This window comes from Beta vulgaris, chromosome 1 (genome assembly GCF_026745355.1).
Source record: "Beta vulgaris subsp. vulgaris cultivar EL10 chromosome 1, EL10.2, whole genome shotgun sequence".
NCBI lineage: Eukaryota > Viridiplantae > Streptophyta > Magnoliopsida > Caryophyllales > Amaranthaceae > Beta > Beta vulgaris.
The window spans coordinates 60,241,075-60,256,161 of NC_079202.1; the positions used below are offsets into that span (position 1 = coordinate 60,241,075).

The 15,087-nt window shown below is 38.2% G+C and overlaps 3 protein-coding genes across 3 annotated transcripts; 1 reads left to right on the plus strand and 2 right to left on the minus strand.

Moving 5' to 3' along the window:
* Window positions 1-2,061: 2,061 nt before the first annotated feature.
* Window positions 2,062-3,134, minus strand: LOC130591722 (uncharacterized mitochondrial protein AtMg00810-like). Its single transcript, XM_057395491.1, has one exon. It carries the CDS (start codon window positions 3,114-3,116, stop codon window positions 2,241-2,243), a length of 876 nt encoding a protein of 291 aa, XP_057251474.1. The 5' UTR covers window positions 3,117-3,134; the 3' UTR covers window positions 2,062-2,240.
* Window positions 3,135-4,854: 1,720 nt separating this feature from the next.
* LOC130590297 (uncharacterized) lies at window positions 4,855-6,435 on the minus strand. The gene is made up of 2 exons (XM_057392379.1): window positions 5,490-6,435; window positions 4,855-5,202 (listed from the first exon to the last, which is right to left on the minus strand). The coding sequence occupies exon 1, from the start codon at window positions 6,433-6,435 to the stop codon at window positions 5,599-5,601; it is 837 nt and encodes a 278-aa protein (XP_057248362.1). The 3' UTR covers window positions 4,855-5,202; window positions 5,490-5,598.
* A 621-nt stretch (window positions 6,436-7,056) lies between these two features.
* Window positions 7,057-13,618, plus strand: LOC104886761 (hypothetical protein). The gene is made up of 3 exons (XM_010671263.4): window positions 7,057-7,746; window positions 9,880-10,005; window positions 11,530-13,618. The coding sequence occupies exons 1-3, from the start codon at window positions 7,336-7,338 to the stop codon at window positions 12,982-12,984; spliced, it is 1,992 nt and encodes a 663-aa protein (XP_010669565.2). The 5' UTR covers window positions 7,057-7,335; the 3' UTR covers window positions 12,985-13,618.
* The last annotated feature ends 1,469 nt before the right edge of the window (window positions 13,619-15,087 follow it).

Genomic DNA, 15,087 nt, shown 5'->3' on the forward strand with positions numbered 1-15,087 from the left:
CAATATGTGTAATCTTCCCGGAAAACAAAGACATCACATAATATATATACAAAAGAATATGAGAGACCACTCCAAATTGCAGCAAAGGGTCCCTATAGGTTAGAGAGAATCCAATAAAAAAAACATAATTGGCAAAAAAAAGTAGTTATATCCTATGATTCCGATTAGTAACGGTAATTGGAGGTTTTCACCATCATCGTGAATTAGAATCGATCTTGATGTATTGGTTGGAAACATTAAAATTATTGCATGCATTGTACTATATTATTAGTTGATCATTCAGTAAAAGATATTGATTAACATAAATAGGAATATCGATAAGAGTTCTAAGGTTATAAAGATGTTACTTTAATCATTTATAAATTATAAGATTATATTGACATAAACAAATAGTCTCATAGATGCATATATGTTACTCATAGTAGTACATAGATTGGCGATAAAATGATAAAATGAGATAGTTAAAAAATTAAAACACTTATTTTTTCTATTTGAATTTTCATTTTTTTCTTGTTGTATGTACTCCTAATCTTTATAATGTCCTTTGCATTTTTTTCATCAGTAAAATTTTATATCTAAATATTTGAATTTCTATAATTATTATAAACTACCATATATATAGTTCGTTCTTTTTATTATTACGATGTTTCCATGGGCAATTGGATGATGCTTCCTATTAACTATAATAATGATACATCTTTCAATTGGTATCATAGAAGCTACATAATAGTATAAAAACGGTACCACTTGAAAAGGTTTTCAAAACTATTGATTTAGCCCATGTTTTTTTGAATTGAGAGAAAATGAACTGAAGTGTACCGAACAGTGAACGAAATTGTAGAGAGAAACTAAACTGAACTGAACTAAAAATGAGTCGAAAAGAACAGGACCTAAATAATATTTGGGTACCAATTGGATTGTTGGAATTGTATTTGGTACCAATAGTTGTGCTAGGTATTAAACCCATATCACACAGATAGATGCAATCTCCAATTGCACACTCAATAAAAAAAATGCAACATACCTATTCATGTCTTATAATCAGGGGTTTTCATAAATAGCCAATCTGGTCGCTCCAGTTTGATTTTTCGGATATGCCATCTGGTTTTTATAACCTTCGGATATTCAAAAATATCTGAAATATGAAAAAATTCGAATATTTGCGGATATCTGATCCGAAATTTCTATTATCAAGACAGGGCATCCGAAAACATCTGATGACCCGACCTAAAACCTATTTTATGAACTTTTCATGTCAAAATTTCATTTTTTTTTAGTTTTTGGATACCCAATTCGAAATTTTCGGATCGGATTCGCATTGCATTTTGCCAATCCGAAATTATCGGAAATTAGAAATCTAAACAAATATATTAAAAGGCGTGTGAAAACAAGAAACTGTGTCACGTGGCGTTCTCCCTAGGGAATTTTAGTTCACGTAATCCATGTACAATAAAAAAAATTAAGAAATTACGTAGTATAGGGTTTGATCCCGAGACCTCAAGTACATATACCAAAGTTATAACCACTAGGTTAAGTTGTATTTAGTATTATTATCATAAAGTATTACATTAATAAATGAAATGTTTTCTTACCCGAGGCATAGCTCAGGTCTAATAACTAGTTTCTAATCAAATCGGAGCGGATTGAATATCCAAAATGAACAACCCTACCAATAGTATGCAAAGTTATGGAAACACACATATCTAAAATATCCGAATTACCCAATGAGTAATTTACAACATTAGAAATGAGTCAATGTGACAAAAAGGAACAGGATTGAATTTTCTTGGAATTACCCTCTTTCCATTGCACCTAGAAAGATACTAGATCCTAAACTCAACCCAATAGCCAATTACTCCCTCCGTCCCAATTTATTTGCTACAAGCACTTTTTCACAAAGACCAAGGAGGGAGTGGGGATCATTGACATAAATGGAATTAACAAAAAAGCAAATAGGTAAATTGTGGGACCTATGTATTATATATGGAAACATTTACAAAATCAAGAAGGGAGTGATGGCAAATTTGTTAAGAACAAGGAGGCTAGATGTGTTTAGGAGAATATATTTTTGTATATCATTTCACCAGAAGTTACAGCCATATATACAAGGCTTTACAAAACCCTAAAACACCTAACTTCCTGAAATCACGTTATAAAGATATACAAGATACTCCTAAAAGATAATTACAAATATATGGAAAATATATCACAATATCACAATATTTCCTTAATACCCCCCCTCAAGTTGGAGCATGAAGATCACGAATGCCCAACTTGCGGAGAAGAAAACTGAACTGAGAACGCCCAAGGGCTTTCGTAAGAATGTCAGCCAACTGATGCCCAGTAGGAACATAACAAGTAGATAAATTGTGAGCTAATAACTCATCGCGAACAAAATGACAATCGACCTCAATATGCTTCGTACGATCATGAAACACGGGATTCTTTGCGATGTGCAAGGCCGATTGACTGTCACAAAACAAACGCATGGGCCGAGAATGAAGCACACCAAGAGAAGATAGCAGGGATTTTAACCACTTCAACTCACAAGTAGTAACAGCCATAGAACGATATTCTGCCTCAGCAGAAGAACGAGATACTGTTGGTTGTTTCTTGGTTTTCCAGGAGACCAACGAACAACCAAGAAAAACCAGATAACCAGATAATGATCGTCGTGTCGTAGGACAAGCAGCCCAGTCACTATCACAATAAGCGGAAAGACACAAATCATTGCGAGAACGAAGGAGAATACCTTGCCCTGGACTCCCTTTAAGATAACGGAGAACACGAAGAGCGGCTTCCCAGTGAGGAACCATAGGAGCACTTAAAAATTGAGCCAGAGTATGAACCGCATAACTAAGTTCGGGCCGAGTCACAGAAAGATATACAAGACGACCAACCAACCGACGATAACGATCTGGATCAGATAGTGGCGCATCATCAACCAAAGCCAAGCGGTGATTCTGCTCCATCGGGGTGTCAATAGGCTTACAGCCCAACATACCAGACTCACTCAAAACATCCAACGCATACTTGCGTTGAGATAGAAAAATACCTTCGGAACTCCGAGCCACCTCAATACCAAGGAAATACTTAAGGACACCAAGATCTTTCATATGAAAGTGAGAACTAAGGTACTGTTAAACGTGACACAACAGTCAGAAAGAAGAACCAGCAATAATAAGGTCATCCACATACACCAAAACATGAAGAGAAACAGTGCCCTTAGTATACAAAACAGAGAATAATCAGCATAGGAACGCTGAAAACCATAGTCAAGCAAAGCAGTAGACAATTTTGCAAACCATTGGCGAGGAGCTTGTTTTAAACCATACAGTGACTTACGCAATCGACAAACCTTGGTAGGAGAAGAACATTTATAACCAGGAGGAAGAGTCATATAAACCTCTTCGTCCAAATCCCCGTGAAGAAAAGCATTATGAACATCCATTTGATGTAAATGCCAATTGCGAGCTGCAGCAACAGCTAACAGAAGACGAACAGTACCCATTTTCGCCACAGGAGCGAAAGTTTCATTATAGTCAATACCAGCCACTTGGCGATTCCCATGAACAACCAAACGACCCTTAAGTCGGTCCACAGTACCATCACTAGCATATTTAATTTTATAGACCCAACCACTACTAATAGCACGCTTACCAACAGGTAAATCTTCTAAGGTCCATGTCCCATTGCGCTCAAGAGCGCTAATTTCTTCTTGCATAGCTTTGCGCCAAGCCAGGATCTAAAACAGCTTCCCGATAACTCTTAGGCTCGCACCCTTAGTAATAGCTGCAAGAACACCGATGTTTGGCAGAAAAATTATCATAATTAACACAACAAGCTATGTCAAAAGGCTTACCAGGCAAACCAGATGAAGAAACCGGAAGTGCAGTCGAAGTGGGGGGGTCTATATGGTCTTGAACAAGAGCCGTATTAGTAACATAATCTCGGAGCTTGACAGAAGAAGTTTTAACACGGTGTCCACGACCCATCATATCAGGAGGCGGAACAGCAGAAGTATCACACTCAAAGTTCCAATACGAACAGAAGAAGGTGACGGTATATCAGACATACCCTGCCCACTAGCACGAGAGGGAGTGCTGGGGATAGCAGGCAAGGCAGAAGGACTAGGGTCAACATCAGGTACATCAGACATGTCATCCCAAACTAAGGATTGGTTTAAGTATGCATTCCATTGAGCATGAGCAACATCAGTCATAGAATCAGAATAGGGAAAAGAATCCTCAAAAAATTGCACATCACGGCTAATAAAAAAATCAGAGGTTTCTAAATCAAACAACCGCCACCCCTTTTTTCCAAAAGGATACCCAACAAAGATACACCGTCTTGATTTCGAATCAAATTTATCTTTACGATTTCTATTAGTAGCATAAGCTAAACACCCAACACACGAACATCCGTATAAGACGGAACAACACCATAAAGACATTCAAAAGGACTTTTGCCATGTAGAAGGGGAGTAGGAGTCAAATTGATAAGGTGAGCAGCAGTCATCACACATTCCCCCCAAAAGGACTTAGGTAAACGAGCCTGAAACCGAAGAGCACGTGCTACATTGAGAAGATGACGGTGTTTACGTTCAACTCGACCATTTTGTTGAGCAGTATCGACACAACTAGTTTGATGAAGCATCCCCTTTTCAGCAAAGAAACGATGTAAACACAAAAATTCTTGGCCATTATCACTACGTAAGACCTTAATGTGTTTATTAAACTGAGTAAAAATCATAGCATGAAAATCCTTAATAAGTTGAGGAACCTCATGTTTTCCCGTCATAAGAAATATCCAAGTAGCACGAGAAAAATCATCAACAATAGTAAGAAAATAACGAGCACCACAACTAGCAAGAATTTTATTAGGGCCCCAAATATCACAATGAATCAAATCAAAAATGCCTACAGCCTTACTCGTACTTAAAGAAAAAGAGTTACGAGGTTGTTTTCCCATAAAACAAATCGTACAATCAAGGTCACAATGTTGTGAACACAAACCAGCTAAACCAGGCAAACTAGAAATAACTTTAAGAGACGGATGACCTAAACGACGATGCCACAAGAGACTCAAATCATCCAATTTGACCACTTTATTTGCTGCAGACAACGAACTACCAACTGGCTTGAAAATATAGACCCCATTAGACCGCACTCCCGCTCCAATCAGGTTCGTCAAGGTAAGGTCCTGTATTAAACACAACTTGTTAGTGAAAATTACAAGTAATTTTTGATGAACAAGTAACTGAGAGACGGACAACAAACTACATGTAAAACCCGGAACATACAAGACGTTTTCCAACCGAAAACCATCCGACAAAACAACGGTCCCTATTTTAGTAGCCATAAGACTTTTTCCATTAGGTAAACCAACACGAGAAGACACAGGTCGTAAATCAATAAACGCATCAAGATTACCAGACATGTGGTTAGAAGCACCCGAATCAATCAACCAATCAAAAGAACCATACATACCACTCAATTTTTCGGAAAGAAGAAGACACTTGAACACCTTTGAGAGCACCCATGAGTTGATGGAATTGTGCATCACTAAGAGTAGGTGTGCTAGCTCGATCAACATCACTTACAGAAGAAGAGGAAGGTCGCGGACTACCACCAACATTACCCGCAAATTGCGAGCCTCCACGCGCAGTAGACCGACCACGACCCCCCTGCCAGCACGTCCCCCGCGACCGCGACCAGCAGGCCAGCCCACTATCTCGTAACAAGTGTCCTTGAGATGGCCTTTGCGACCACAGTGGCTGCATACACGTTCATCCCCCTGCGGCAGACTAGAGGAACGTGCAGCAGTAGATGACGAAGCAACAAAACCAACAGCGTCAACCGAGGTCTGCTCGTGGGAAGCCGAAACTAACTGCTTCCTTTCATCAGATATGATTTTCGCATAAGCCACATTGATGGAAGGAAGGGGATCCTGCATGAGCAAACCAGAAACAAGCGTTCCAAATTTCTTGGAATCCAAACCCAAACAAAACTGATGCAAGTGTTCGGTTTCTTGAAGACGAATATACTCAGATGCAGCAAGACACGTACAAACAGGAAGTTTACAGTAAGACATCAATTCATCTTGCAACTGACGCAATTCACCAAAATAAATAGCAACCGACCGACCATTCTGTCGACAATCTCGAATTTGGTTTTTTAACTCCAAAATACGAGGACCATTACCAAGGGAATAACGATCACGTAAATCATCCCACAGGGACTTAACATTATCGGGAAAACGCATAGTAGAACGCACAGACACATCTAACGTATTAAAAATCCAAGCAACAAGCATAGAATTAACAATACCCCATTGAGAAAAATCAGGAGATTTGGAATCGGGTACCGTAATAGTCCCGTCGATGAAGCCTAATTTGTTTTTGGCACGCAGGTTGTTGCGAAGAGACTCGACCATGCTTCATAGTTGTCGCCTTTAAGAAGAATAGGACTGATCACCGCACCCGTACCTTCACTGGGATGTAAAATAATATTCGGTGAAAGGTTCATAGCGAGAACCAGAAGACTTAGGAGCAGCATCATTATCGCTTGCCATGGGGTACGCACACGAACAAACAGAAAAGAAACGCAGCGGAAAAACGAACACAACCCAAGAACGATGTTAAGCTGATACCATGTTAAGAACAAGGAGGCTAGATGTGTTTAGGAGAATATATTTTTGTATATCATTTCACCAGAAGTTACAGCCATATATACAAGGCTTTACAAAACCCTAAAACACCTAACTTCCTGAAATCACGTTATAAAAGATATACAAGATACTCCTAAAAGATAATTACAAATATATGGAAAATATATCACAATATCACAATATTTCCTTAATAAAATTTGTAAATAAAGTGTGGGACCTATGTATTATATATGGAAATATTTGCAAATGTAGCAAATAAATTGAGACACCCCTAAATGGCAAAATGTAGCAAATAAATTGGGACGGAGGGAGTAATTAACTAGTGCTCAAAGTTCAAACATTCCACGGCACGCAAGTTTTTTTTTTTCACCCATAGGAAAAAACTTTTTGAGGGGGGCAGAATAACAACATAGAGACATAAAGTTAACTTTTTTAGTCTCTCCCTACTACACTACACACTAGCCATGTAGACAAAATTGTCTGCACTACTACTAGTCTACTACTACTATGACCATTTTCAAGATCGCTTTTTTTTTTTTTTTTACAGTGAAGAATGGAAGAAGAAGGAAAAACTGTTGAGTGACAGTAAAACTATGAATAGAAAAGAAAGAAAAGAAACATTAACGGTTTGAATTTGGGGTTTTTGAAGTAAGAAAAAATAAACATATGGAGTTGGAGGAGAGAGAAAAAGAAGGGCAGGAAAAGCAGGAATTTCTGGGATTAAAGTTACAACGCGGAAGATTAGTGGGGAAAAGCAGAGGAGGGGTTTGTACTCCACCACCCACCTGGAAATTTGAGCCACATTTTCAAAAACATCAACAACAACAACAACAACAACAAGAAAAAACACATCTTTGTGATAGTATTGTTGACAACAAGAATAATAATTGTGGAGGAAGTTCATCAGTTACAGCTAGACAATTGGGTGCAAATTTGTGGGAAGTTTTACCCCACATTAATTCTCTTGCTAAAATGAGCCGTCATCACAAAGTTAGTGGTGGGGGTTTTCAGAAAAATAAGGGTTTGCAGATTCAGACCGTTGTGGAGGACCCACCTGATAGTGTTTCAGATGATCAGGTATTTTGCTCAACTTTTGATTTTTCTTTTTTCTGGGTTATTCTTGTTTTTTTTTGCTGATTTTGGATTTGGTTGATCTTGTTGTTTCAATTTTTTTTTTTGGTTTGTAATTTGTTCATTGGTTTTGGATTGGACATTGATGAATTTTCTGTGAATTTTGGTGGGTTAGTGTAATTTCTCTTGTTTGTATATCTATTGTGAGTGTATTGTGAATTTGTGATGAGTTCTTCTCCTTGTTAGTGCTAGGAAATTCTGTTGACAGGTAAATGCAAGTGGTTCAAATGTTCAATCACTGTGATTTTCTTTTCCTTTCCTTTTTTGGTGGAGATTTCCAAGTGTGTATGTGTGAATTTTAGGGACTTAGTTAAAAGAGGTAATAAGACTATAAGAGAATTGGCATTTGGTTGTTCTAGCTTCGCTAGAGTCGAGAGGTCTCAGGTTTGAGTCGTGGGAATGTAACAACAGTTTATGGCTCGAATCCAGATTAGTCGGAGTCTGGTAGGCTCTAGATTACAAGGTAGTTATTAAAAAAAGGATTTTTTGGTTAAAACACCCTTATGTTTGGTGATTTTTAAAACAATCCCCCTTTTGTTTTTTTTTTTGAAATGAACCCCCAAACGTTTTATAAAATTTTTGGTTGCACCCCCAAAACCTAACTTCCGTCAAATCCAGACGTTTGTGGGGACCACTTCATCCCCAAATCAGGATATTCCCTCTCTCACAACGGTCATTTTCTGCCACCCCCAAATTGAAGCTGCTAATCCAAAATTTCGAACGGAAAATTGCAATTCCACTCTCAATTGACAATTCCTGACATCCTTCAAATCAAGTAAGTGTTACATTCATTTATAGGCGTTAAATTTTGGGTAATTTTGCGATTCTAGGGTTTATTTGCTTATTTTAATTTGGGTTAATTGTTCAATTAGGGTTATGGCAACCAAATGCAATTGTCCAATTCCTCCTAAGATTTTGAAGTCATGGATGTATGACAATCGTGGGAGGAGTTTCTGTGCCTGCAAATTCTAAGGTGTTCATACTGGAAAAGAAGGGTGTGGATTCTTTGGATGGGTTGACAAGAATTAGGAGGAGTGATAGAGGTTGTTGACACATGAAGTGGTGCTGGAGAAGAGGTTGTTGACACATGAAGTAACGTTTTAAAGACTGAAATCGCAAGGATTCAAGACACTAAGCCAAAGGTGGAAATTTTGTGGTGTTGAACAAAAAATCAGGAGCATCAAAAAGGCAAAAGGCACCAGTCTCCATGATGACGAGTGAGAGAGTGAGTGCTGGATGAGAGAGACTGAAAGAGAAGATGAAAGGGTGTAGATGATGACAATAAAGAGATGCTGAATTTCTGACTGAAGCAAGTGAGAGAGATGAAATCAGAAACGAAGGAATTAAATAAGAGAGATGAAGAGGTTAGTTGAAGGGTTTTATTACCCAAGGATACAAATGTCATTTCACGCAACATTTGGGCGGGAAAATGGAAAAAAGGGCCCCACAAACGTCTGGATTTGACGGAAGTTAGGTTTTGGGGGTGCAACCAAAATTTTTATAAAACGTTTGGGGGTTCATTTCAAAAAAAAAAACAAAAGGGGGATTGTTTTAAAATTCACCAAACGTAAGGGTGTTTTAACCAAAAAATCCTTAAAAAAACACAAAGAAGGTAACAAAGGAGAAAACAGTATCCTGTGTAAGTTAGCACAAAAGGAAACATTGTAGGGACTGTTTCCTGTATACTGCAAGAATGTTTCTAGAGACAGGAAGAAGAATCGGCAGCCCATGTTAGAGAACATGGCCTTGGTTTTCTGGTTTGATGAAGATTTTTTCTATATCTAATCTTAGAATTTGTATCTTCTTCTTGATTGCTTTGGTGCCTTTTCCTTGGTAGATTGTTATAGCTCTAATATTGATTTGGTCAATCCTGATTGCTCACAGAAGGTAAATCGACATTTTAGGCGACCATAGTCGATGCCTTGAATTTCTTTTGTTACCATGAACAACCTGTAAGACTGTAACTTTAACACAGAATCCAGGATTGCAAGTTTTTAATGATGTCATATGAAGTTTGGAATTTCTCTGCCAAATTTTATGATTGACTTGCTTATGGGTCTTCCTTCTTGTTTGTTTTAGCCTTTAAGTACGGGAAGCTTCCACCGGCAGATAGCAGCATCAGTTTTACGACACCATCGAATTGTTAACAGGAATGGTCGTGAGGTACAACCGGTATCTCCTGCAAGTTACAGCAGTACTTTGGAGGTGAATACTTAATCCCTTTTTCTGTGCGCTCCCCTTTTTGATTCTGCTGTATTGGCTTGCTGTGTATAGAGAATGGCCATGTACATATCCTTATGTTATTCAGAAGTCCAGCAACTTTGCAACTTTATGCTCTGGCTCGATGTGCATAGACATGGGCATTTAGGTGACAGATAGGAATGGCCATTTCTATTCCCTCACATAAGTTGTATTTGTTTCTGGTATCCAGTCTTAGCTTACTGTAGCTTGTGAAATTTGCTAGTAATAAACTGTCATAAAATTCATCCATGACATGGCATCACGATGCAGTTCATTCATATACACGGACAGAGAACATGAAAATACATAAATGTTCACAATGTGTTTGGATTATAGTTTTGTAGGATAGCAAAAGATTTTCCCTTCAAATCTTTCCAACTAGGAAAATCGCCCCCCTTCTAATCCTCTAAGCTCTGCTTCTCCAACTTAAGTCCTAACATCCTATATGGGAAAGTTAATTTCTTAAACCTCCCCTCCCCTTTCTCCAAACCCCCCCTCCCGTTTCTCCACCCCCTCCACATTCTCCAACCCACCAACCCCATGTAACGAACTAAAAATGATCACAAACCCCTTGTAAATGAACTGACATAGCTTGGACTGGATTTAAGAAATTGATATACAAATAGAAATAAGATGAACTTTGATTGATAGCTTCTGAAAAAAAGTAAAATAAGATGATGATTACAAGTTTTCGAGAGGCTTGTTCTCTCCCATTGAACTCCTAAAAGTTCACCGAAAATACTACTCAATATTTAACATCTTTTGATTCTCCTAATCTTTTCTATTTATAGCATTTCTTTTCTACTAACTCTCTAACTTCTATTTCCCAACCAAACTTCTAACTGAATTACAGTGAACTACCCATATCCCTCTACCTTAAGTCAATTCATCACACCCTTCTGAAGAAATTCCTTGGGTGACAATTTATATTCCCTTTGTACTCAGAGGGCCAATATTAGAGTCATTCTTCAAATTTGTGACTTCTACTACTTAAAAAATGCTTCAAAAGAAGCATTATGGAGAAGTTAAGAATAACAATTTTAGTAATACATGAAATAGTGATATCTTCTTTAGTACTACTCCCTCCCCCAACCCTCCTATGCCTCGTAAAAAGAGAAAATGTGTGAACCATACATAAGAAAGCAAGATAGGAACTGCATTTTGTTGTTTGTGAATAGCTTGAGCTAATTTTCTTTAGTCAAGTTTCTTGGACCAATTTTTTCAAATTCAATTTTATCATCTTCACTTCCTTACAAATACTTCTCTGAACTGAAATTGAATTGAGCTAACTGAATACACTTTACTGAATTGCAATTGACTTCAAGGCAAAAGCTTTCCGAGTATTGAATTAAAACTTGTAAAATTAAGCTGAAAACATCAGATTTTGCATTAATTCACCTGATTATGAAAGTTCTGGCTTTTATAGGGGGTTCTATTTTCTTGGACTTGACGATTATGTTAATAAACACTTTTATACTAACTAAACAGGTAACACCATACAACCCTGCTGATACTCCTAGTAGTTCTCTGGAATTCAAAGGTAGAATGGGTGATCCAAATTACAGCCTTAAAACATCCACAGAGTTGCTCAAAGTTCTCAATCGCATTTGGTCCCTTGAGGAGCAGCACAAATCAAATGTGTCACTCATGAAGGCCCTGAAAACAGAGTTAAGCAATGCTCGAACAAAACTTAAAGACCTGCTACGTGAGAAACAAAAGGACAGGCAGGTAATTGAAGATCTGATGAAGCAAGTTGCAGAACATAAACATGTCAAAAGGAACATGGAGCAAGATCGGATACAGTCTGCATTGCAATCGGTGAGGCAAGAATTAGAAGACGAGAGAAAACTAAGAAAGCGGTCGGAGAGTTTGCATCGCAAGATGGCCAGAGAGATTTATGATATGAAATCTTCCTTCTCTAAGGCTTTGAATGAACTAGAAAGAGAGAGAAGAGCAAGAATTCTCCTGGAGGACTTAAGTGATGAATTTGCGATGGGAATAAGAGACTATGAGCAGGAACTTAGGTCTCAGAAATGCAGGGGCGAGAAGGAACAGGTTCAGAGAGGAAATGCTGATAGCTTGGTCCTCCAAATTTCGGAGGCTTGGTTGGATGAACGGGTACAAATGAAGCTAGCAGAAGAAATGCGGAAGGATATGGGAGAAAAGTGGATGATTGTGGATAAGCTTAGGCCTGAAATAGAAACTTTTTTAAAAGCTAGGCAAACTTTGGATTCAATAGAAGATGTTGACTTGCATGACAAAATTTCCAAGGGTAATGGCTTTCGCCGCCAGTCATTAGAGTCCTTCCCGTTGAATGAGGCTACAAGTGCTCCTCAAAATGTTGATGATGAGGATGATGATGACTCTATTGATAGTGAATCAAATTGTTTCGAATTGACAAAGAATTTTGGTGGAGAGTATTCGAATGGTGTACACACAAAAAATGAAGAAACAGAAAAGAGTGATATTGCAAAGAGGAAGATTGAAGGCCATATAAGTAATGGCCGTTGTTTATCAAGTTTGCAAGCACGATTTGAAAAACGTATGTCTCGAATGACCTTAAGTAATGGACATACCCAGGACACTAACCAAGAGGCTAAAACAGAGGAAGGTTTACTGGATAGGAGGAGTAAACGATTTGGAAACCGGGGAGGGAACTCAAATCGTATACTCGATAATCTGTTGAGGACTAACTCATCATCGGTAGAGGGGGAGAGAATTTACCCCGAGAGTGAGTTGCCAGATGGTCATTTCTTGTTAGCAGATCTTGCTAGTCCGGTGAAGAACTGGGAGTCTAAGATACTTTCACAAGACCATGAGATCTCCGAGTCTTCTTCAAAATGGGCTAGAAATTGCAAGGAGAACACACTAAAGGCTAGGCTTCTAGAAGCAAGGTTGGAGGGTCGAAACATTCAATCCAAGGGTTCCAAAGGTGCACTATAACAAACTAACAAAGCAAGCTTCTGTCATCATCTTTCTTCATGAATGCTGGTAGATGATGATTGTTGAGATCAAAATTTGTAATATTTGGGCCACTGAGATGCAGAATAACAGCCATTGATTATATTCATCTGGGGTTTCTGCATTTGAAATACAACTTGGAAGTAGACTAACAGAAGCATGTGCAAATCTGGCAAGAATAGCTTCAGACAACGCGTACCTGTCTTTTCTTTGTTAGCTGGCCTGAGTAAAGACACGGGATAAAACTATGTATCTGGCCCGGAGTTGTTAAAGTAAGAACGGTTGTCATGCTATTGTAACAATTTTGGTGGGTGAAGAGAGACTTTGATTTGGATACAACCTTGAATGCAGCTGAAGTACTGAACAGTCATTTGCTATCACTAGGGTGTTCTGCAATGAACTTTTAAAAGATACAGCTGATGCGTTTGGGTGAAGTGGTGACTTATTTTTCAAAAACAACGCTTAAGGAGCTTATTCTTTGCATAATTTGGTAGGGATCTTTCAACTATTCCATGTAATGTTAATGAGGTTTTGGTGTAGTTATTATCTCAAGACTGAGGTTCTGTAAATGTACCATGTTAATGTTCCAATATATATATCCTTTTCCTTTGTTGTATACTCTGTGCGCCAAAAAATGCTACTAGGTCCTGTTATTTTAGATTTATTTTCAGTTCAGTTACTCTCTGCACTCCCAAATCTAAAAGAACGGAGTCTTAATGGTGCGCACAACGTAAAGCATCCATGTCCGACACGTATTGGACACATGACACAAATAAAAACATGTTGAGTGAGGTTGAGAGGTGGTGGAGTAGTGGCATAGCTTCCCACCCCCCTGTCCATAAGGGTTAGGTAGGAATGGCAACGGGTCGGACTTGGACCGGATTATGCATAATCCGACTTTGACCCTACAGAAAGTCGGATTTTAAATCTGAGTCCGACTCCGACTTTGACACTTGACTCCGAAAATTCGAATCCGACCCGACTTAAAATCCGAACATCCGACTCCAAACTCAATCCGACTTATATATTTTTCTTCCAATTTTTTATAATAGAATAGTCTTCTATAATACAATAATTTAATCATTACAATTTATTCTAATCATCATATGGAAATCTTATATAGTACAAATAATCAAAATATTACTATTATTTTTAACAATCATTTTTTTCTATGGGAAAATCCTATATAATACAATTAGATAAAAGTCGAAGTCAAATTATATATAAATAATACATTACATAAATCAGGAAAGAAGGATTGATTGATTCAAAGTCGGAGTCGGATTCAGATTTCGGATTATTTTATGAGATCCGACTCCGACCCTCCTCCGACTCGGAGTCGGATTTTTTAAACGGAGTCGGATAACTTTTTTGTCAGAGTCGACTCGAATTTTTTCCTTCGGATCGGATCGGACTAGGGTCAGATTCGGACTGGATTGTCATCCCTAGGTTTAGGGATCAAACCTCATCGGACTCTCAAAAAGGCACAACATCAAGGTTTAACTGTATGTTGCCTATTGAGTCGAAAGTATTTTATAACTTCGATGTTCTAACAACCCAAATAAAATTATGCTGGCCAACACTGCAACACTACTCACGCTTCACACATCCCTTTCTTTCTCTCTCCTCTGGGCCTCTGGCTCTCTTTCTTTCTTCATTCCCCCAAAAGTCGCCACTTTGCCGGAGGCCAGAATGGCAGTTCGCCAGAAGCAGGGGGCGGATCTAGCGTGGGTTCAGTGGTTCAGCTGAACCCACAAAATTTTGGAAAAAAAAAAGAAAATTATGGAAAATAAAATAAAATAAAACTAGGTTAAATACAAATAACAGCGTAACAATGTAATATTTAGAATAGAATACGAATGGCTCAGTGGTACGCGTGCTGTCATTAAACTCTCCAGCTTTGTGACTTGTGTTCCCGTGTTCGAACCTTCCCCCCCCCCCCTTTTTTTTTGAAATTTTATTTTCCTCCAATAACTCGTTCAACTGACTTTCTCTAATTCTCTCTCCTCTTTTCTCACTTCTCACGAAACCTAGACTGGTTGAGGTATTTTATTTCTGTTACTCTATAGACTTCTCAATTTTTCG

Excerpts from the sequence above, each read along its gene's own strand:
- LOC104886761 (XM_010671263.4), top strand. The coding sequence starts at position 7,336 with ATGGAGTTGGAGGAGAGAGAAAAAGAAGGGCAGGAAAAGCAGGAATTT. Across the intron at positions 7,747-9,879 it reads ATAGTGTTTCAGATGATCAG|CCTTTAAGTACGGGAAGCTT; the intron begins GTATTTTGCTCA and ends TGTTTGTTTTAG. Across the intron at positions 10,006-11,529 it reads GTTACAGCAGTACTTTGGAG|GTAACACCATACAACCCTGC; the intron begins GTGAATACTTAA and ends CTAACTAAACAG.
- LOC130590297 (XM_057392379.1), bottom strand. The coding sequence starts at position 6,435 with ATGGTCGAGTCTCTTCGCAACAACCTGCGTGCCAAAAACAAATTAGGC.
- LOC130591722 (XM_057395491.1), bottom strand. The coding sequence starts at position 3,116 with ATGAAAGATCTTGGTGTCCTTAAGTATTTCCTTGGTATTGAGGTGGCT.